The 22,612-nt window shown below is 43.4% G+C and overlaps 1 protein-coding gene across 1 annotated transcript in view; it reads left to right on the top strand.

Annotated features, from left to right (window-relative positions):
- LOC138969195 (uncharacterized) overlaps nucleotides 1-22,449 on the top strand; it is a 24,762-nt gene extending 2,313 nt beyond the window's left edge. Inside the window, exons 2-13 of the mRNA XM_070341930.1 lie at nucleotides 314-561; nucleotides 7,111-7,224; nucleotides 8,295-8,476; nucleotides 11,160-11,360; nucleotides 11,961-12,692; nucleotides 13,516-13,842; nucleotides 14,154-14,384; nucleotides 16,504-16,596; nucleotides 17,313-18,155; nucleotides 19,973-20,100; nucleotides 21,016-21,143; nucleotides 21,714-22,449. Coding sequence (XP_070198031.1) covers nucleotides 314-561; nucleotides 7,111-7,224; nucleotides 8,295-8,476; nucleotides 11,160-11,360; nucleotides 11,961-12,692; nucleotides 13,516-13,842; nucleotides 14,154-14,384; nucleotides 16,504-16,596; nucleotides 17,313-18,155; nucleotides 19,973-20,100; nucleotides 21,016-21,143; nucleotides 21,714-22,051 — 3,565 coding nt within the window. The 3' untranslated portion in view covers nucleotides 22,052-22,449. The remainder of the gene's footprint in view (nucleotides 1-313; nucleotides 562-7,110; nucleotides 7,225-8,294; nucleotides 8,477-11,159; nucleotides 11,361-11,960; nucleotides 12,693-13,515; nucleotides 13,843-14,153; nucleotides 14,385-16,503; nucleotides 16,597-17,312; nucleotides 18,156-19,972; nucleotides 20,101-21,015; nucleotides 21,144-21,713) is intronic.
- Nucleotides 22,450-22,612: the final 163 nt, after the last annotated feature.

The raw sequence follows: 22,612 nt of genomic DNA, 5'->3' as shown, positions 1-22,612 counted from the left end.
GCTATGTATGTTTTTTGGGGCCTTGTCATCATACACCATCTTGCCAAATTTGGTACTGATAGACTGAATATTGTCCAAGAAATATCCAACGTTAAAGTTTTCCGGCCGGCCGGACGGACGACTCGGGTGAGTACATAGACTCACTTTTGCTTCGCATGTGAGTCAAAAAATGGCAAAAAAACACAAGACTCATGCATACTCGATCCGAACGGACATTGGTTAATGAAGCATTAGAAAGCTCGTTTATCTTTCTAAATGAATCAGAAGACAGTTCACATATTCTTCAACAACACGTTGTGTTTTTGTCAAACAGGTTTCAGCGAATCTTCGAAGTTGCCTTGCTTCTCTGTTGCTTGTCGCTCGGTCAAACCACTGATGACGCACACGACAGCGTCATCGTCATTCCCGGAAACGTCACTTTCGCTGCCATCTTTAGCGTCAACGATCTTGAAAAGGGAGCGTGCGGTGACTATGTCATGGAATCCCTGCAGTCCATCGTAGCAGTCACGTGGTTCATCGAGGCTCTGAACCGCATGAATTATGTTCCTGGAGTCACTATAGGTTCGTATTTATTGTGAATGACAGTGGGATTTTGTGTGCGTTGGGATGGGATTGGACTCACTGATCTCAAAAGATCAGTGGATTGGACAGGATAAAAGGGGGTATATGCATATAGCGCATCAATCCATCATGTCCTAAATACATGTAGTTACTATAGCTGTGGACATTCATTTTAGTAAGTCAGTCAGGCTGGTGTCATGTGAAAAACAGTGTTATATCATTACACTGAGGTACAAATAGCCTACGACTATGAATGTAGATGTAAATGCTTGTATAACTGTGTTTTAATTTTAAATGTGTCAAGCGCAAAGAGCATAATTGTAAAGTTATGATGTTGCGCTATATAAATGCTCATTTATTATTATTTAAGTTATTGAGACATCCCAGTGCACTAAGGGATTTATAGAGCAAATCGAGAAAATTCATTATTGAACGAAGCGCATAGCGCTGAGTTCAATAATTATTTTCGAGATTTGCTCTATAAATCCCTTAGTGCACTGGGATTGTTTCAATAACGATATTGTCAGTACCGCCATAGAAAAAAGAAGATTCCAAACGCACACTTTGCTACGCGCATTTGAATAGGCATAACTGTGTGGTCAGGTCGTGTACAGTAAGATCTACTTTTGTGTGGGCCGGTGTCTCAAGTGTGTCGTGCTTTCGTCACACGCATTTTAATTTCTGTTGGTAAATTCCAGTGTAGCGTTATAGCTGAACAGTGATGATCTTTCAGAGAGACCTCATTTGAACTCGGAGAAAGGACTGTGCTCTTCATTATTCGCGATTCGAAACCTTCAGTCGAGCGTCGATGGATTGACTGTGCGGAGTGACTCCCCTTGAATTGACTTACCCCACGAAGGACTCGACAGTTCGCACATTTTCAAAATAAATGTGGCATATATCTCGTGTTGTATCTTCACTCATCGGGGAGTCTGATACTAAATATGAACGGTAAGAATGCTCTGAACCCTACACGTATTATATCCCCATCGTTTTTTCGTTCACATTTGCCCAACATGTTAATTTGCTGAGCGGGGTTTATGTCGTCTGCTACTGCTAGGCTAGAACAATCGAACCACTGCAGTCTGCACTGTCACTGAGTCTGCACGAATAAGGCAGAATTATATGGTAAGAACGTTCTGAACCCTACACGTTTTCGATTACGATTGTTCTTGCCTTGAAATAATAATTCGGAAACCATTCATTTACTGAACTGATGCAGTCGTATTTCAGTGTAGTCTGCTAGAGTCGATCGAATCAGTCTTCCAAATGCTGTGTACGTTATCAGAATAACACTTGTGTTTTCTGTTAGCCGCTGGGAATTGTATACTAACTCATCATTTGGTAATGTGGATGATAAGTTACATGCCACTAACACGGCATATTATGAGAAGAATCTATGCAAGTCAGCGAAAATGAGATGAAACACAGCGGCTTCTACTTTTAGATGAGTCCCACTGTGGCACAGGCACATGCAATCTGTCAGAAAAAAAAAACCCACTTCTGCTTTAATTGAGAAGCAGGGAATTTATGGTCATTTGGTATTGTGGAGAATATAAGCTACATGTCATTAATTAATTCTGAGGATGAGAGTACAGTCTCGCTTTGGCAAAGGGCGTAAGAATACGCTCTGTGGAAAAGTTAGCGCACTCTTGGAGTGCGCTAACAGATTTAAGCGCATCGCCATTAGCCAATCAACTGGTTCACATCAGTCATGTGACACCAGTACTTACTGACAATTATTATTATTATTATTATTAAGTGTACGTTTGAAAACTCTGTCAGAAATTAAGCAGGGAATTACCTCACGATGATATCAACGAATCAAGTATTTTTGGTAGCTTTTTATATTTAGTCAAGTTTTGACTAAATATTTTAACATCGAGGGGGAATCGAAACGAGGGTCGTGGTGTATATGTGCGTATGTGCGTGTGTGTGTGTGTGTGTGTGTGTGTGTGTAGAGCGATTCAGACTAAACTACTGGACCGATCTTTATGAAATTTGACATGAGAGTTCCTGGGTATGAAATCCCCGAACGTTTTTTTCATTTTTTTGATAAATGTCTTTGATGACGTCATATCCGGCTTTTCGTGAAAGTTGAGGCGGCACTGTCACGCCCTCATTTTTCAACCAAATTGGTTGAAATTTTGGTCAAGTAATCTTCGACGAAGCCCGGACTTCGGTATTGCATTTCAGCTTGGTGGCTTAAAAATTAATTAATGACTTTGGTCATTAAAAATCTGAAAATTGTAAAAAAAAATAAAAATTTATAAAACGATCCAAATTTACGTTTATCTTATTTTCCATCATTTGCTGATTCCAAAAACATATAAATATGTTATATTCGGATTAAAAACAAGCTCTGAAAATTAAATATATAAAATTTATTATCAAAATTAAATTGTCCAAATCAATTTAAAAACACTTTCATCTTATTCCTTGTCGGTTCCTGATTCCAAAAACATATAGATTTGATATGTTTGGATTAAAAACACGCTCAGAAAGTTAAAACAAAGAGAGGTACAGAAAAGCGTGCTATCCTTCTTAGCGCAACTACTACCCCGCTCTTCTTGTCAATTTCACTGCCTTTGCCATGAGCGGTGGACTGACGATGCTACGAGTATACGGTCTTGCTGAAAAATGGCAGCTACTTGACTAAATATTGTATTTTCGCCTTACGCGACTTGTTTTTCTTAGATTCTGGCTTACAGAAGAATTAGCGTTGAGGTATTTCCCCCCTGAATTCTAGAGGAAGTGAACATTTCTTTTTGTGCAAACTGCTTTTTATATTTAGTCAAGTTTTGACTAAATATTTTAACATCGAGGGGGAATCGAAACGAGGGTCGTGGTGTATGTGCGTGCGTGTGTGTGTGTGTGTGTGTGCGTGTGTGTGTGTGTGTGTAGAGCGATTCAAACTAAACTACTGGACCGATCTTTATGAAATTTGACATGAGAGTTCCTGGGTATGAAATCCCGGAACGTTTTTTTCATTTTTTTGATAAATGTCTTTGATGACGTCATATCCGGCTTTTCGTGAAAGTTGAGGCGGCACTGTCACGCCCTCATTTTTCAACCAAATTGGTTGAAATTTTGGTCAAGTACTCTTCGACGAAGTCCGGGGTTCGGTATTGCATTTCAGCTTGGTGGCTTAAAAATTAATTAATGACTTTGGTCATTAAAAATCTGAAAATTGTAAAAAAAAAAAATAATTTATAAAACGATCCAAATTTACGTTTATCTTATTCTCCATCATTTGCTGATTCCAAAAACATATAAATATGTTATATTCGGATTAAAAACAAGCTCTAAAAATTAAATATATAAAAATTATTATCAATTTTTTTTTCGAAATCAATTTAAAAACACTTTCATCTTATTCCTTGTCGGTTCCTGATTCCAAAAATATATAGATATGATATGTTTGGATTAAAAACACGCTCAGAAAGTTAAAACGAAGAGAGGTACAGAAAAGCGTGCTATGCAGCATAGCGTAACCACTACCCCGCTCTTCTTGTCAATTTCACTGCCTATGCCGTGAGCGGTGGACCACGAGTATACGGTCTTGCTGCGTTGCATTGCGTTCAGTTTCATTCTGTGAGTTCGACAGCTACTTGACTAAATATTGTATTTTCGCCTTACGCGACTTTTTTACATTTAGTCAAGTTTTGACTAAATGTTTTAACGTAGAGGGGGGAATCGAGACGAGGGTGTGGTGTATGTGCGTGCGTGCGTGTGTGTGTGTGTGTGTGTGTGTGTGTGTGTGTGTGTGTGTGTGTGTGTGTGTGTGTGTGTGTGTGGGTGTGTGTGTCTGTCTGTGTGTGTGTGTAGAGCGATTCAGACTAAACTACTGGACCGATCTTTATGAAATTTGACATGAGAGTTCCTGAATATGAAATCCCCGAACGTTTTTCATTTTTTTGATAAATGTCTTTGATGACGTCATATCCGGCTTTTCGTGAAAGTTGAGGCGGCACTGTCACGCCCTCATTTTTCAACCAAATTGGTTGAAATTTTGGTCAAGTAATCTTCGACGAAGCCCGGACTTCGGTATTGCATTTCAGCTTGGTGGCTTAAAAATTAATTAATGACTTTGGTCATTAAAAATCTGAAAATTGTAAAAAAAAATAAACATTTATAAAACGATCCAAATTTACGTTTATCATTTGCTGATTCCAAAAACATATAAATATGTTATATTTGGATTAAAAACAAGCTCTGAAAATTAAATATATAAAAATTATTATCAAAATTAAATTGTCGAAATCAATTTAAAAACACTTTCATCTTATTCCTTGTCGGTTCCTGATTCCAAAAACATATAGATATGATATGTTTGGATTAAAAACACGCTCAGAAAGTTAAAACAAAGAGAGGTACAGAAAAGCGTGCTATCCTTCTTAGCGGAACTACTACCCCGCTCTTCTTGTCAATTTCACTGCCTTTGCCATGAGCGGTGGACTGACGATGCTACGAGTATACGGTCTTGCTGAAAAATGGCATTGCGTTCAGTTTCATTCTGTGAGTTCGACAGCTACTTGACTAAATGTTGTATTTTCGCCTTACGCGACTTGTTTTTTCTCTCACACACACGCACACACACACTGATTTAAGATAATGCTACTCCCCCTAAAGTCTTGAGAGCCTTATAGTGAACAAATAGTTGGTGTGTTGATCGGTTTGTTGGTTGTTGTTTTTGGCTCACGTAAGTGTAGCCTATGCTATGGAACACGAAGAGGGTCAAATGCTCGAGCAAGTACTCGCGCATTTACTCGAGCACTTTCGAAACTGCTCGAGTAAATGCGCGAGTACTTTTGAATCGGAGATTCCCGAGTTGTACCGAAGTCATTGGTTGGGTTTATTGAAAACTTGACCCGGAAAATTTACTGAAACGACGCATCTGTAGTCGTCATGGAGGCGGGAAGGGCGGTCGCTGGGATTATTAACGATCGCATCAGGGAATTGGCGGACAGACCTACTGGGATGGTCGATCGGTAAGTATCAGTGTACTTTTAAATTCAAATTGTTAACTTTTTTGGCTTTGGCTCGCCTCGGCTCATGTGCACGGTGTCTCAAGAGGTCGCTCGCATGGCAAGACTGTTCCGCGACAAGTTTTTGCTTTACCCGCTCGTTACTTCTCGGAAATACGCGAGAAAGTACTCGCGCATTTAAATGCGCGAGTACTTTGAAAGTGCTCGAGCAGTTCTGAAAGTGCGCGAGCAGTTTGAAACTGCTCGAGCATTTTCAAAAGTGCTCGCGCATTTCCTCGAGCAGTTTCGAAAGTGCGCGAGCATTTTCAGAAGTACTCGCGCATTTACTCGAGCAGTTTCGAAAGTGCTCGAGTAAATGCGCGAGTACTTGCTCGAGCATTTGACCCTCTTCGTGTTCCATACTATGCGATCGTAACTTTGTCTGTCTGTGCGTGCGTGCGTGCGTGCGTGCGTGCGTGTGTATGTCTGTGGTAGAAACTCTAACATTTGAAGACGTCACAACATTTGAAGACGTCACATTATGACGTAAGAGGGTTAGACGTCACGCGAAGGAATTACTGAAAGTCTCGGTCATTGTTATTATGAGCGGGCCGAGACTAGTTTTTTCTTCGAAATCGGCCATTCAGATCTAGATCTAATGTCTCGCTTTCTTGCACACTGTCACCTATGCCGCTTACTGTGTGTGTGTGTGTGTGTGTGTGTGTGTGTGTGTGTGTGTGTGTGTGTGTGTGTGTGTGTGTGTGTGTGTGTGTGTGTGTGTATGTGTGACGAAGTGATTGAGTTTGTGTTACTGTTTGTCGATTTCTTACGTGAGCCTTGAAGGCTTCGCCTCTTGTTGTTTTTACATTTAGTCAAGTTTTGATTTTTGGTTTGTTTAATATGAATACAGAGCAACAAGCAAAATGTTAACCCTCTTAACTTGTAAACATACATATACACAGATTTTCACAATTTCTCGCAAAATCCGATGCCGTGTCACATGACTCCGGGGCCTTATAGATGAGTTGGTAGAACATAATTATATGACTTGTGATCCTTGGTTCACATGTTCCAATCCAGGCCGACATGGTCCAGGGTCAACGTTCTTTGCAGACTCAGAGACATTATCCATGCCCTTCCACCCGCTGTGGCACGTAAAGACAACTTGCATTCTGCTAAAAGTGTGGGTGGTTGAATAAACCTCACCTGTGCAGCGCGAGCTTGGTTGCTTCTAGCTTTCCAATAGGAAGAAGCGACCCGAGTTTTCCAGTTATGGGAGAACCAAGTACTCAACATTTTAACTCGCCAACCGGGCGAGTAACTTTAAGAAAGTTACTAGCCCGCCAGAAATACTGCTGGCCCGGTGCAAACCACAGTTGCTGCATCCGCAGTGTTTACATGGCTTTGAAAATCGACATTACAACCAAAAGTGTTGCATTGGACCAGAATGTTCACTGGCCAGCCGGGCGAGTTGCCAGGCGGTTTTTACTAACCCGGCGGATATATGACTCGCCCCTGGCGATCGGGCGGACGATTTGGCCATCCCTGTCTGACAATGAAAAATTAGAGCTTTCTGTTGCAGGCCTGGAAGTGTACCGCACGTGCAAGCAGCCGCACATGGCAACAGAAGGCGTTGCTAAACTCTTCAGCAAGTATGGCCTCACGGACAACGTTCAACAGGAAAACATGCTCTTCGGTCAGTGTGCCTTCTGCTGGGTTCTTTTGCAGGTTTTGTTCAGTGTAGAGTGCATGTGGAACCTCAGTGTTGGAATGTATTGAGATGTACGTTTTAAATTTGATCTGATTTGGTTTGATTAAACAGGATTAGAAAGGTGGGGGAGGGTGGTGTCCATTGACCTTGCACATGGTTGTCGTACTTACTGCCCTTTGGTCGGTTCTGTTTCTCTCTTTCCAAAGTTATACCATAAGATTTTGCGTTACAAATAATGCTACCGCACAGGAGGACTAGCTGTCTTCACTTTGCACAAGCAAATGGTTTAAAAGCTTGAGTAAATGTCGGAGAGTGGGCAAAGAAAGAGCACTCTTCGTGGTGATGGTTGGTTTACTTCCACGGAGTTAATTACTTCCCTTGTTTGTGGGCGTGATGTTTGTTACTTGGCGGCTGCCATGTACACTTTTTGTTCCCAACGCCGGAGAGAAGCTGCGCTCTGAAGCGCATTCACTGACTCATTTTGATTTAAATAATGACTATACTTGTGGCGCGTTTTGATGTAAATAATGACCATACTTGTGGCGCGTTTTGATGTAAATAATGACCATACTTGTGGCGCGTTTTGATGTAAATAATGACCATACTTGTGACGCGTTTTGATGTAAATAATGACCATACTTGTGACGCGTTTTGATGTAAATAATGACCATACTTGTGACGCGTTTTGATGTAAATAATGACCATACTTGTGGCGCGTTTTGATGTAAATAATGACCATACTTGTGACGCGTTTTGATGTAAATAATGACCATACTTGTGACGCGTTTTGATGTAAATAATGACCATACTTGTGACGCGTTTTGATGTAAATAATGACCATACTTGTGGCGCGTTTTCAAGCAAATTGTGCCGTGTGCGTTTAGATGAAGGACAGGGGATTCCTCACATTCTTCAGGTTCGTCAAATTCAACAAATAACCGGCCTCCCCTAACGGACATATCAATAGTAGGCTATCCTTTTATCCGTTCGTTTTCTAAAGGAATAGACATACTTTGCAGCCCCCACTTTCAAGACAAACAGGACTTTACTTACAGGTCTACTGGGACCTGGCACGACATCCCAGGCCATAGCTGTGTCGTCGCTGGTCAGCCTGCTGCCCACCAACCAGCGAGTGGTGCAGATCAGCGGTTCTGCTACGGGGAAACAACTCAGCAACAGCTCGCTGATGTACTCTAACTTTTTTAGAGTGATCCCGCCTGATGACACTCAAGTTCAGGTCGGTATAGTGGCTCAATTTTGTTTCTTGAGAAGTTCTGTTTTTGATGGTGTTTGTATGGGGGACGTTGTATCCAGGGGCGGACGAGGGGGGGGGGGCACAGGGGGCACGTGCCCCCCCCCCCGAAAAAAAAAGAAAAAAAAAAAAGAAAAAGAAAAAAAAAAGATTTTTCTATGCTGATTCTATGACCATTTCTAAGTTCAAATGGCACCAGATGGCACCATTTTGCTTCTTTGGGCAAAAAAAATTTCCGGGGGGGCATGCCCCCGGACCCCCCTAGCAAATTCGGGCGCTTCGCGCCCATCACATTCACTTTCGATTCAAAGTGCCCCCCCCCCTTACAAAGCAACTGATCCGCCCCTGGTATCCGTATATCTGTTAATGTCGTTTGTTTTTGTCAAGGTCTCTACGCAAGGAGGTTACACAAGAAAAGGAAAATGATCTAAGTATAACGATACAACTCGTCCTTGATGTCGTCGTCGTCGCTCGTCGTCATCATCTTCATCATCATCATCATCATCATCATCATCATCATCATCATCATCATCATCATCATCATCATCATCATCATAAGGAATGGTATTGGCTTCCGGGCAGAATGCATCAGTGTTCATATCTGCATCCTTCATTTGGGAGTACTGAATATGTCTGACGTTATTCGTCTGTCATTTCTTCAAAAACTCTCACTGTTGAAGTCAGTGAGTGTGGGCATGCTTGTCAAAGTGTCTGTCTGTAACTCTGAGCGGATGCGTGTTCCACAATGTTTGTTTGCAACCCTGGGTGGACATGCGTGCAATTGTGTCCGTCAGTGACTCCGAGCGGACATGCGTACCATTATGCCCGTTTGTAACTCTGTGTTGGCGTGGGCGCCGTAGCTTATGTCTGTCTGGAACTGGGCGGACATGCGTGCCATTATGTCTGTTTGTAAACTCTTATTGGGAATGCGTGCCATTATGTCTGTTTGTATCTCAGAGTGGGCATGCGTGCCATTATGTCTGTTAGTAACCCTGCGAGAGCATGCGTGCCATATATGTTCTTTTGTAAAGGGCCTAGAGCCATAGGTTAGGCACTTAAAAATGTCCAGTTATTATTATTAGGCAAAAAAAAAAAAATTGTCTGTTTAGGGTAACCCGACCGACCCTATCGATTTGGCGCCGACCCAAAAACTTTTTTTTGATTTCAAAAAAAAAAAAAGAAAAAAAAAGAGGTAAAAATGCTAAAAAGAGACATTTGGCGTTTCTTTCTCTCCCTTTCTCTCTGTTTTATTTATACGTTAGTTTTGAAACATGTATTCATCAAATATAAGAAGTGAATGTTCAGCCAACATAGCATTTACCACACACACACAAAAAAAAAAAAAAAAAAAAAAAAACTTTACCTACCTACCGACCCTACTTTTTTTGGTCATGTTACCCTAAACAGACATTTTTTTTTTTGGGCCTTATTATTATTATTATTATTATTATTATGTTTGTTTGTCATTTTGAGCGGAGAGGCATGTCATTATGTCTGTTTGTAACTCTGAGCCGGCATGCGTGCCATTATTATGTCAGTTTGTAACTCTGAGCCGGCATGCGTGCCATTATGTCAGTTTGTAACTCTGGGACTGGGTGGCCGAGTGGTAACGCACTTGTCCTCGGAAGCGAGAGGTTGCGAGTTCGACCCTGGGTCAGGGCGTTAGCAATTTTCTCCTCCCTTTCCTAACCTAGGTGGTGGGTTCAAGTGCTAGTCTTTCGGATGAGACGAAAAACCGAGGTCCCTTCGTGTACACTACATTGGGGTGTGCACATTAAAGATCCCACGATTGACAAAAGGGTCTTTCCTGGCAAAATTGTGTTGGCATAGATAAAAATGTCCACCAAAATACCCGTGTGACTTGGAATAATAGGCCGTGAAAAGTAGGATATGCGCCGAAATGGCTGCGATCTGCTGGTCGATGTGAATGCGTGATGTATTGTGTAAAAAAAATTCCATCTCACACGGCATAAATAAATCCCTGCGCCTTGAATATATGCGCGATATAAATTGCATAAAATAAAAAATAAAATTAAAAAATAAATCCCAGCGCTTAGAACTGTACCCACGGAATACGCGCGATATAAGCCTCATATTGATTGATTGATTAAACTCTGAGCCGACATGCGTGCCATTATTATGTCAGTTTGTAACTCTGAGCCGGCATGCGTGCCATTATATCAGTTCGTAACTCTGAGCCGACATGCGTGCCATTATGTCAGTTTGTAACTCTGAGCCGACATGCGTGCCATTATGTCTGTTTGTATCTCAGAGTGGGCATGCGTGCCATTATATCAGTTCGTAACTCCGAGCCGACATGCGTGCCATTATGTCAATTTGTAACTCTGAGCCGACATGCGTGCTACTATATCAGTTTGTAACTCTGAGCCGGCATGCGTGCCATTATGTCAGTTCGTAACTCTGAGCCGACATGCGTGCCATTATGTCAGTTCGTAACTCTGAGCCGACATGCGTGCCATTATGTCAGTTCGTAACTCTGAGCAGGCATGCGTGCTATTATGTCTGTTTGTACCTCAGAGCCGGCATGCGTGCTATTATGTCAGTTTGTAACTCTGAGCAGGCATGCGTGCTATTATGTCTGCCAATTTGTCTGTTTCTTACGCCTTGTGGACATGTTTCCATGTGTGTGTTTGCGTGTTTATTATAGGTTATTCTGGAGCTTCTGAAACAGCTTAAATGGAATTATGTCGCCATTGTCTACGACGACGACGACTACGGAAGATCAGCCGCCACAGAACTCCGGGAACTAGCGGAGTCGGAACATCTGTGTGTTCCGGTGTTTGCCAGAGTTCCACTCGACCCTCGATCAGAAGCCTTTCAGGACAAGGCTAACATTATTGCAGAACAGGTTTTCTTACTTCTATTCTTGTTTGGCTCATATTCGTGGAAGCTTTCTATCGCTACTTTCCAGATTTGACGCTGAGTGCAAAAGCACAAGGCTGTAGGAGGATATGGGTTGTGAGAGAAAGGAAGAAAGGTTTATTTAATAAAAGACATTTTTAGTGAATCGTTACCAAACATCGACCAGAAGAACGAGAACAAGAGAGGGTCACAGAGAGAAAGAGCGAGAGAGACAGAGAGAGAGAGACAGAGACAGAGACAGAGAGACTGTACAGAGAGACAGAGAGAGACAGAGAGAGTCACGGACACACAGACAGACACACAGACACACAGACACAGACACATACACACAACCCGATAAATAGACAGACAGACAGACAGGCACATAAACAGAGAGAGGAGTGGAAGAAAAAAATTATGATTAAAAAAAATTGCTCTTTATTTTGACTCTAGGTGTTTTCAACTTTCGAATTCAAACTTTCTCATGTGTAAATTCTGGGTTCAAAGCCTAACAAACCCGTTGCTGTCATTAATTTGTTTATGAAGTCAAAGATATAATCAATGAGAAAAGCACACATGATTGCAAAAACGTATTCATACATGACAGCTGTACAGCCCAGACAACGGACTCATACGTGGAGTCATCATCCTTGCTGGGCAGTCCACTACCAAGCAGTTACAGCAGATTATCAATCGCCGCGTCACCTACGTCAGACTCATCCTCAGCGAAGCCGTCAATCTCATGAGAGCCACGCTGCTGACACCTGGCGGCCAAGTCTCCACCATCACTCAAGGGGCATTGATTACCTCCCCTTCCTACATCCACCTGCCGGAGTTTGTTCCCTTTTGGAACGAGCTGTGGACAAACCGGTCAGTGTTTGAGAACAAGACTTCATCCCTGCCGTGGTTGGGAGGCTATTTCTCGCAGCTGACGGGGTGTTCTCACAGCGACCCGACTTGCTGGAGTCAGAGGGGTAGTCTGAGGGCAGGGCTGGTGGTCCAGGACGGAGGAACACTTGACCTTTACACTGGTTACCAGGTCAAGGCCGCGGCTGTTATGGCGGCGTTGCTGAAACGCCTTCATGGCGATAAGTGTGGTGTGTTATTCGGATTGTGTCAACCGTTGAGGGACGCTGTTTTTCAAAGGACACCAGTTTTGGATTTGTTAAGACAGTCTGAACTCGATCTGCCTGATTTGTCGTCTGTGTTCAACGTTTCTGCCAAATCCACCGTGAGGTTTAATGCAACCACAGGCGATATTTCTGGAGATGGACATGACCCGGAGTATATTGTGTACAACTTTAGAAAAGACGGGCAAGGGGACTTCAGCTTTTTGCAGGTTGGTTGAACGGCCTTGGTCATTCTCAGTTGTAAAGTACGTTAACAGTTAGTTGTCCTGTTGCCTAGTAATATGTCATCTAACAGTCGCAGTGTTCGACAAGACTCAAAAACATCGTGCTGAAGTGTCACCACACGGTGCTGGTGTGTGTTTGTGTGTGTGTGTGTGTGTGTGTGTGTGTGTGTGTGTGTGTGTGTGTGTGTGTGTGTGCGTGCGTGTGTGCGTGTGTGCTTACGTGTGTGCTTACGTCACTGTTCGTGTGTGTGTGTGTGTGTGTGTTATTATAAAGACAAATGGTTCATCCTATATTGATTTATTGTGTTTCATCAGGTGTTCTTATTTTTTTTCTGTGTCTTTCTTTCTTTGTTTTCTCTTTTTGTTCTTTATTTTATTCTTTCTGTCTTGCTGTCTGTCGTGTTTGGTCGTATTTGGTTTTCCTTTTTCCGCTTTTGACCGGCGCAGGAGTGGAGGAGGCAGGGGATGCTGGTGTAGATTTCAGAAGCGAAGGTGTTCAGTTAATTGTCCTCATCGTACCTTTGACAGAAAGTTGTACCGAGACCGTGTAAACGGACACGTGCATTGTATTAGCACTGGAACTCATGGCACTTGTTCGTCTTTCCTTTTAATTTATCAAGTACGTGTCTGTTTGTAAATGTTGATCAGCCACCTATGCCATCTTACCGGTAAAAACGTGTTGGTAGGTTGGTAGTTTTCATTGTCCCGTCATCTTCATTTGGCTACACCGGACCGATTTTTTTTAACGTGTCTGTTCGCATTGAGTTGCTCATAATATCATAGTGTATTCATTGTCACTATTTGACAGATCGGCGAATGGATGAACAGTCAGCTCAGCATCAATACATCAAAGGCGCAATTCTATGACGAATCTGGGTCACCGAAGACGTGGTCCAAGTTTCCCCCCGCACAGTGTGACGACAACCACGACTGCCTCAATTGTGAGCGTGACGTCGGCAATGACGTCATTTTTATGGAGGGCGATTTCTACGTGGTGGCTATCGTGCCGGTCAGTGACCGGGACCCCCAGGACTTGCTGACGTGTGGTGACGTCAAGGCCAACGCGGGTGCGGATATTGCACAGTCGGTTTTATTTGCCGTGCAGCGGGTCAACAACAGGACAGGTATTTTCCAGGTAAGCCACGCAGTCATTAAGCTAACATTCAGGTAATACTTGACTGAATGATTTAACGAGGGCGGAGGGAAGGTTCGCCTCCTTAGGTGTGTGTGTGTGTGTGTGTGTGTTTGTGTGTGTGTACGTGTGTGTGTGTGTGTTTAATGTGTGTGTGTTTGTGTGTGCGTGCGGGCGTGCGTGCGTTTGTGCGTGTGTGTGCGTGCATGCGTGCGTTCGTGCGTGCGTGTGTGTGTGCGTGCATGTGTGTTATTTCCGAACATCGTCTATTGTCAAAGCGACGTGTAATATAAAGCCTGTTTTGCGTGTGACAGCACGTGCTCCCAGGCAAAAGAGTGGGCCTGCTGGTCATCAACTCCTGCAGTAGTCAGCTACTGGTCAGACAGCGTCTCATGCAGCTGCACGCAGGCACCCTCTTACTGCCAGGGGGACGTAACTCAGCCTCCATTCTGCCCCGCATTCTTGGCTACGTGGGGGCTTTCTTCAGTGCCATCAGCATGGCTGCCTCTGAGACGCTTAATGCTGTTCCCAGACCATTCGTTCAGGTCAGGACTAGCTCGTTTGAAATGAAGTTCAAAACCAAAAGAAATTGGAGAGCACAGAAAAAGACAGAGTCAAATGTTCGCCTATTATATTTATAGGTAGGCTTCTTTAGGAAATTTGTCTCTGTCTTTGTCTGTTTGTTTGTTTGTTTGCTTAACGCCCAGCCGACCACGAAGGGCCATATCAGGCCTTTAAAGGTCTTTAAAGGTGGTGGTCTACATTTTTGCTTTTTTATATTTAGTCAAGTTTTGACTAAATATTTTAACATCGAGGGGGAATCGAAACGAGGGTCGTGGTGTATGTGCGTATGTGCGTGTGTGCGTGTGTGTGTGTGTGTGTGTAGAGCGATTCAGACTAAACTACTGGACCGATCTTTATGAAATTTGACATGAGAGTTTCTGGGTATGAAATCCCCGAACGTTTTTTTCATTTTTTTGATAAATGTCTTTGATGACGTCATATCCGGCTTTTCGTGAAAGTTGAGGCGGCACTGTCACGCCCTCATTTTTCAACCAAATTGGTTCAAATTTTGGTCAAGTAATCTTCGACGAAGCCCGGACTTCGGTATTGCATTTCAGCTTGGTGGCTTAAAAATTAATTAATGACTTTGGTCATTAAAAATCTGAAAATTGTAAAAAAAAAATAAAAATTTATAAAACGATCCAAATTTACGTTTATCTTATTCTCCATCATTTGCTGATTCCAAAAACATATAAATATGTTATATTCGGATTAAAAACAAGCTCTGAAAATTAAATATATAAAAATTATTATCAAAAATAATTAAATTGTCCCAATCAATTTAAAAACACTTTCATCTTATTCCTTGTCGGTTCCTGATTCCAAAAACATATAGATATGATATGTTTGGATTAAAAACACGCTCAGAAAGTTAAAACAAAGAGAGGTACAGAAAAGCGTGCTATCCTTCTTAGCGCAACTACTACCCCGCTCTTCTTGTCAATTTCACTGCCTTTGCCATGAGCGGTGGACTGACGATGCTACGAGTATACGGTCTTGCTGAAAAATGGCATTGCGTTCAGTTTCATTCTGTGAGTTCGACAGCTACTTGACTAAATATTGTATTTTCGCCTTACGCGACTTGTTTCAATAATCTTATGGTTAGATTTCGATACAAAATTATGTCAAATGATGAATGAACCATGGGGAAAAAAATTATAGAAAAAAAAATATATGTAAAAAAAGATTTTAATTTTGGGTAGCGTGACTCACGCTTCCAATATTTTGTTTTCTGTTTGCTGAGAACATGTGCTTTGCCTAAAAATACTGACCAATCAAATTCATGTCACTATGCTTATAGCCACGCCCAAACAAGTGCAGCAACAGTTTGACACTGGAGCGCTGTCCACGCTTTTTTTTATTTTTATAAACGCACGAAATGCACGGGATTTGAGAGGAGCTTTGCGCTTGGCATTTTCCAAATAAGGATATCCTACTATGAGTACTACGCTGGAATACTACAATGAATTTTCAAACGGCTACACTGGCTTCGTCTTTCCTGATCGAAAGGGGGTGTATTGTTGATATTTGTAGATAATAGACTCTGCATTTTAATGGTCAAATGGCGATTTCAGTATAAAAATGTAGACAAGGACCTTTAATGAATTTATTTTTTATTTTTCACTCTGCGCAGGAATTAAGCAGTCATGGTGTTGATTTTTTTGCTTTCAAATGGAGGGATGTTCTTATCCGTGCTATGTACCAGTCTGGGAAGATCTGGTATAGGCCGAACTGCTTACACGAGAAGGACTGTGCGTTTATATCTCGCGTTTAGATTGTATGTATGTCTCTGGTATTTTGAAATGTCCCTGTTTTGGGACTTCACGAATGACGATTTTTTCAGGCGTTTCGAGCTAGTCTGATGCAAGCACGTTGAGGGCTAATGAGACATGTATGGGAGATAAGCAGGAACTGCAAGCTGCATGGACCTGTGGAGGCTCTACATAAGACCACCAGCTTCATAACCAGAGCTGGACTCCAAGCTAGGCGAACGACAAGAAGAAGAAGAAGAAGAAGCAGGAACTGCGACAACGGCTGCAGGGGAAAGTCTGGGAAGGTGTTTGTGCTGCTGTAGCGCTAATGATTTGTTTTAATCCGCAGATAAGCGCAGCGTCCACCTCTACAGATCTGTCGGACACGGAGAAGTACCCCAACTTTCTCCGACTTCCGGCGCCGGATGATAAGCAGGCTCAGGTAACACTCGTTCGCATTGCAATCACTGTACAGTGGCAACCAAAAGACGAATTCCGAAAAAAAACTCTGTCGGGTTTGTATGGGTTGTGATATAGTGGATACCCTCGCTATTAGGGGGACACAAATTGCACTGGCCACACACTATAGCGAGGGTGTGTGTCTAAAACACGGGGACAAGGACCACGTGTGCATTTATTTGTCCCCTGTGTGACAAACTGAGTCCCTGTGTTTTCTTCTTCTGTCTATTCGCTGTGTAACAAAAAAAAATGTTTTGTGCTTCTTGTTTTTTTTCTTCTTCTTTCGATTCACTGTGTGAAATTATTCTTTAGCTCTCTTTGTCGGGTTTGTATGGATTGGAAAAGTGTGAATACCATTGCTTTTAGTGAGACACGCAATCCACACGTGCTTCTTGTCCACGTGTTTCAGCCACACTCTCGCTAGTGACTGGCCTGGGGATTGTTCGTCTCACTAAAAGCAAGGGAATTCACACTTTCACAATTCATACAAACCGAACAGTGTTATCTTCGGAATAGACGAATTCCGAAAATAACTCCGTCGGGTCCGATAAGTTGATTCCAACACTCCCCTCGCTAGTGATTGGTCCATCCAATGTTTAGCAAAGGTTTTGCAAGAAAAGGTCACGTACTCTTCCACAAACCCGACGGAGTTATTTTCGAAAATCGTCAATTAGTCTATTGCTCATGTCTTTTCCCAAGGCAATGCTGGACATCGTTGAGAGAATCGGCGCCAACTACATCCAGGTGATCTACGACAGCAGCACGGCCTACGCCACTGGACTCTTCAACAAGCTGACGGAGGAGGTGAACTCCTCCAGGCACAGACACAAGGTGTGTATCGCTCAGAGCATCGCAGTCAAGCAGGAGGGAGATGCCACCAAGTACACTCGGATCGTCAGCAGGCTGCGGCTGAAGGGCGAGGCCAGGATAGTACTGGTCATCCTGCACCTGGAGATCGTGAAACAGGTGCTGGACAACGTCCTGCCGTACCTGGACGCCGGCGAGTTCCTCTTCCTGGCCAGCGAGTCGTGGGGCAGGCGCCATGAGGTCCTGCAAGGCCAGGACAGATCCAGGCTGGAAGGCTCTCTGGTTCTGTCCCAGGAGCTGACACCTGATCTGGCGTTCCAGGACTACTTCCTGCAGCTGGACCCTGCAACCTCCCTCAACCCCTGGCTGCGCTCTTTCTGGGAAGGCAAGCTGGGCTGTTACTTCAGCATGAGCTTCAGTCGGAAGGGCAAGTCGGGTCTGTGTGGGGACCTGGCGAATATGGAAGACAGCGTTCAGGATCCGAGAATTCCTTTTCACATCTACTCTGTCTACGCCCTAACGCTGGGCGCCAGCAAAGCTTTGAGTGACAGGTGCGGTAGCCAGCCAACTCGTCTGTGCGACTTGCTGACGTCGGAAGACTTATTTTCCGCCATGCTGGGGGTAGAGCTAGATTTGCTTGGCAAGGGAAAAACATCCAAGGTGTTTGACGCTGATGGCAACGGGCTTGTGGGCTACAAGGTACTTCAGATTTCGCAAGAGCTGGTGTACGAAGAGGTGAGCAGTATAGAAAACGGTTATTTTATCGTTTCTTGCTTGAGAAAAAATACGGTTTATAAGTGTAAAGAAGAGTGTATGATTCAATTGTTTTTATTGCCGTTAATATGTTGCGCAGTTTATATACAGCCATGTACGTTCTATATATATATATATATATACGACTTGTGTGTGTGTGTGTGTGTGTGTGTGTGTGTGTGTGTGTGTGAGTGTGTGTGTGTGTGTTTGTGTCCGCGATGCACGGCCAAAGTTCTCGATGGATCTCTTTCAAATTTGGTGGCCATATTCAGGTACACCCCGGACACAACCTGGTCGATGAGATATTTCAACACGTGCTCTCAGCGCGCAGCGCTGAACCGATTTTGGGTTTTTTCTGGATCCATTCCCAGTAACTCTTCCTTATCTTCTCCAGTGTTTTCAGCGTTTATCTCCCTTCCTTCGTGTGGCGTCAATACATATTCCCGTTTCTATTTTTAAAAGGTCACTGTCGACAACGCTCAATCCATATTCCCGTTATACTATTTTTAGAAGGTCACTGTCCCGGCGAAGCCGGGTATTACTCTTCTCAAGTGTTTTGCGCGTTTATCTCCCTTCCTTCGTGCGGTGCGCCGGCTTTGCCGGCGTACACCCGGCAAAGCCGGGTCCCCGGCGCAGCCGGGTATTCGGCTCGACTTCTTACCGGCAAAGCCGTACCCGACGAAGCGGGTATTCATCTAGGATATATATATATATATATATATATATATATATATATATATATATATATATATATATACTAGATGATTACCCGCTTTGCCGGGTACCGGCTTCGCCGGGATACCCGGTTTCGCCGGGAAGAAGTAAAGCCGGGTACCCGGCTTCGCCGGGAAGAAGTAGAGGAATACCCGGCTTCGCCGGAATGAAAGCGTTGTGGACAGTGACCTTCTAAAAATAGTAACGGGAATATGCGGCTTCGCCGGGATGAAAGCGTTGTGGACAGTGACCTTCTAAAAATAATAACGGGAATATGGATTGACGCCACAGGAAGGAAGGGAGATAAACGCAAAACACTGGAGAAGATAAGGAAGAGTTACTGGGAATGGATGTAGTGGATGTACAGAAAAACCAAAATCGGTTCAGCGCTGCGCGCGGAGAGCACGTGTTAAAAATTCTCATCGACCAGGTTGTATCCGGGGTCTACCTGAATATGCCCACCTAATTTGAAGCAGATCCATCGAGAACTTTGGCCGTGCATCGCGAACACACACACACACACACACACACAGACACACACACACACACACACACACACACACACACACACACACACACACACACACTGACACAAGTTCCTTGTTTTCACTACCTATTTTATTCATGTTTTTATTACTTAGTTAGTGGAAGAATCTTTTGTAATGTATGTTTGATGGTGTATGCTTTTAATTAAGCGTTGCTGACTATGAATGTAGATGTAAATGCTTGTATAACTGTGTTTTAATTTTAAATGTGTCAAGCGCAAAGAGCATAATTGTAAAGTTATGATGTTGCGCTATATAAATGCTCATTTATTATTATTATTATTATTATTATTATTATTATTATTATTATTATTATTATTATTATTATTATTATTATATAGATGTACGCATATTAAGGCCAACGCCTTGAAAAAGCTTAGAGTGTGAGTTGATCATTTCTGCAACAGTATTTTTGTGCACTGCTCAGACCTAGGCGCTAGGCCGTATGAACCAAAGTTAAAACGCCAAAGATGCATGGCGAGAAGAATGAGATACGCGAGCGGTCGTATACACTATACATGACAAATCTGTTCATTTCAGGTTGGTTCCTGGAACAACAATTCTTTGGATCTTCGAGGTCGGGACCTTTTCTTCCCGGGTGGCTCAGCCTTTAAAACGTCGTGTTCAAGCCTGATGGAGTGTGCCTTCTGTTCCGAAACACAAGATCCGTATGTTGTTCATTTTCCTTTCAATGTCATGTTGTGTTTGTCTGTTTTGTTTTTGGTATTTACTTTGTTCGTGTAGTCACAGACGGTACTTGACATGTTAAAGCCACTTATCGTTTTGTTGCTGTTCACGAGACACATTTATTTGCTTGGGATTTCTGTTTATTTAACTCAGTTTTCCTGCAAGGTAAAAAGAGGAGCATTCATAACATGAGCCCAAGAATGCTTTAATTCTTTCTTTCCCTAAACATGTCTCGTAAAATGTTGGTAAAACAATAGATCATCAGCAACCACAAATTCAAAGTGGGTGTCCTGGGACCCCCTGGGAGAGGCATCCGTGGGGAGCCCTGCATACTAAACGGTGTCGTTCCTGATCCTTTGGATGGTCCTCCGTCCTTTGTGGCGCAGGGCCGGACCCAGTGGGGGGGGGGGGGGGGGGGGGGTTCCAGGGGTTCCGGAACCCCACCCCTGGAAAAAGCATGTACCTTGCTTTGACTTTTACTAGTTTTAGCACCAAAACAATGCTGCTCTTAACCCTCAAAACAAGGCCCAGAATGCACCAGATTGCACAGATTTTAACCGTTTTTCAAAATTTTTCCGGGGGAGCATGCCCCCGGACCCCCCTAGTTCGCGCAGGCGCGCGCTTGTGGCTTCGCCACTTCGCTGATTTCCCCCCCCAAAAAAGGAGGAACCCCCCCCTTACAACTCATTTGGTCCGGCCCTGTGGCGTGTATGTCGAGTTTGATTACATTTGTTGCCTGATCTCATAAACAAAGGTACGTAAGCGATCCAAATAAATGCGACATGTGCAACCAGAATAAGTGAGAATTATCCAGAACCAATCGTATCGCACCTGGGAGAATCGCAATCACTGAATAGACCAAGCGACTTTTCATCCTCATTTATTGCCGTTTTCAGGGCCCAAGAGAAGGAGGACGTTCCTGTTGCAGCCTTTGTGAGTGTCATCGTCGTCTTGGTCGTCATTATCGCGGTTGTCCTCGCTGTGTTCTTCCTGTTCTTCAGACGACGACAGAGGAACAAAGCAGGTTTGTGTTGGTGAAGAGATGATAAAATGCAGGACTTATTTCCATAGTTTTAATATGATCAAATGACACATATTTCACAGATTTTGATCATGCAGTTAGATTTGTACATTTTTTCAAGAATCACTTTTTGTACGTGGGTGTAAGCAACTCAGTGAGTGAATCACAGAGAGAGAGAGGGGGGAGGGGGCGGTAGAGAGAGAGAGAGAGAGAGAGAGAGAGAGAGAGAGAGAGAGAGAGAGAGAGAGAGAGAGAGAGAGAGAGAGAGAGAGAGAGAGAGAGAGAGAGAGCACAAGTTCTTTCGATTACATATAAATACATGGCCTCATGTCTTTGATAACACCACTGCGATACCATTCTGTCCGTATTTTCGAGCGCCCATCTATCTCTGCTAGTCCTCTCTTTTTCTATACATGGGAGCCAGTGTTTCAGTATTGTAGTGCCTGACTTATCAGGTAGCCAAGGAGTATACAAGGGTATTCCGTTTTTACACAAGCACACGATCATACTTTTAGATAATCTACCTGTGTTTTTTATGATTGTATAATGTGCATGGATGCTTCTTTCCGACAGGAAGAAACGAGGCGACCAAGCCCACAGTCAACGACGTGGCTTTACCGGAGCTGTTTCGCCATCAGAACGACTCAGCAGATCCAGCACACCGAAACGCCGAAACGCACAATCCCAACCGATTTCAGCAGCCTCTCCCTCCCCGCCCTCCACCCGACGGTAACCACACTGAACCCCCTCCCCAGCAATCCCCACCCCTAAATGTTGCCTCGCCTCTGCCGTCCGACTATCTGCATCCTGTGAATGAACATTATGTGGACCCTGAACAGACCAACCCAAAGAGGATGGCGGACGAAGAAAGCGACGGCTACACTTCCTATGACGTTCCTGTAGATGTGTGAATGTGGAGGACTTTATAAATCGCGAGTGATAAAACATTTTAAATCGGAGATAAGAAAAAATAAGAGGGAAGCTAGCGGCGAGAAAGTGAGCGAGAGAGAAAGAGAGTGAGAGACACAGAGAAACAGAGAGAGACATACACATCTCACTGGCTATTCACTGAAATGAACTTGACAGCTGGACCAAACTGCACCCTTTAATTGAATACTCGAATGGTGAGGTGCCTGATTGTGCATTAAAAAACCGAAGGATTATGAGCTGTAACAAATCTGTGTATTTCATGTGGTTTTTTTAACCTACGCACCGTTTAACGACAGGTTGTATGTACGGTTTTGCCCTACTGGATGATGCTTTGTTTTGCTTGCTGTGCATAATGTAAATAAAATGTATTGTGCGATAAGTGTGTGTGTGTGTGTGTTTGTGTGTGTGTGTGTTTGTGTGTGTTTGTGTGAGTGTGTGTGTGTGTGTGTGTGTGTGTGTGTGTGTGTGTGTGTGTGTGTGTGTGTGTGTGTGTGATACCTGTACAAAAAGAAACGGGGTGAGGAAAAAGGGGAAGGAGAGAA

Source organism: Littorina saxatilis, linkage group LG6 (genome assembly GCF_037325665.1).
Source record: "Littorina saxatilis isolate snail1 linkage group LG6, US_GU_Lsax_2.0, whole genome shotgun sequence".
Classification (NCBI taxonomy): domain Eukaryota; kingdom Metazoa; phylum Mollusca; class Gastropoda; order Littorinimorpha; family Littorinidae; genus Littorina; species Littorina saxatilis.
Note: the sequence above shows the minus strand (reverse complement) of the source record. Positions and strands in the feature narration are given on the sequence as shown.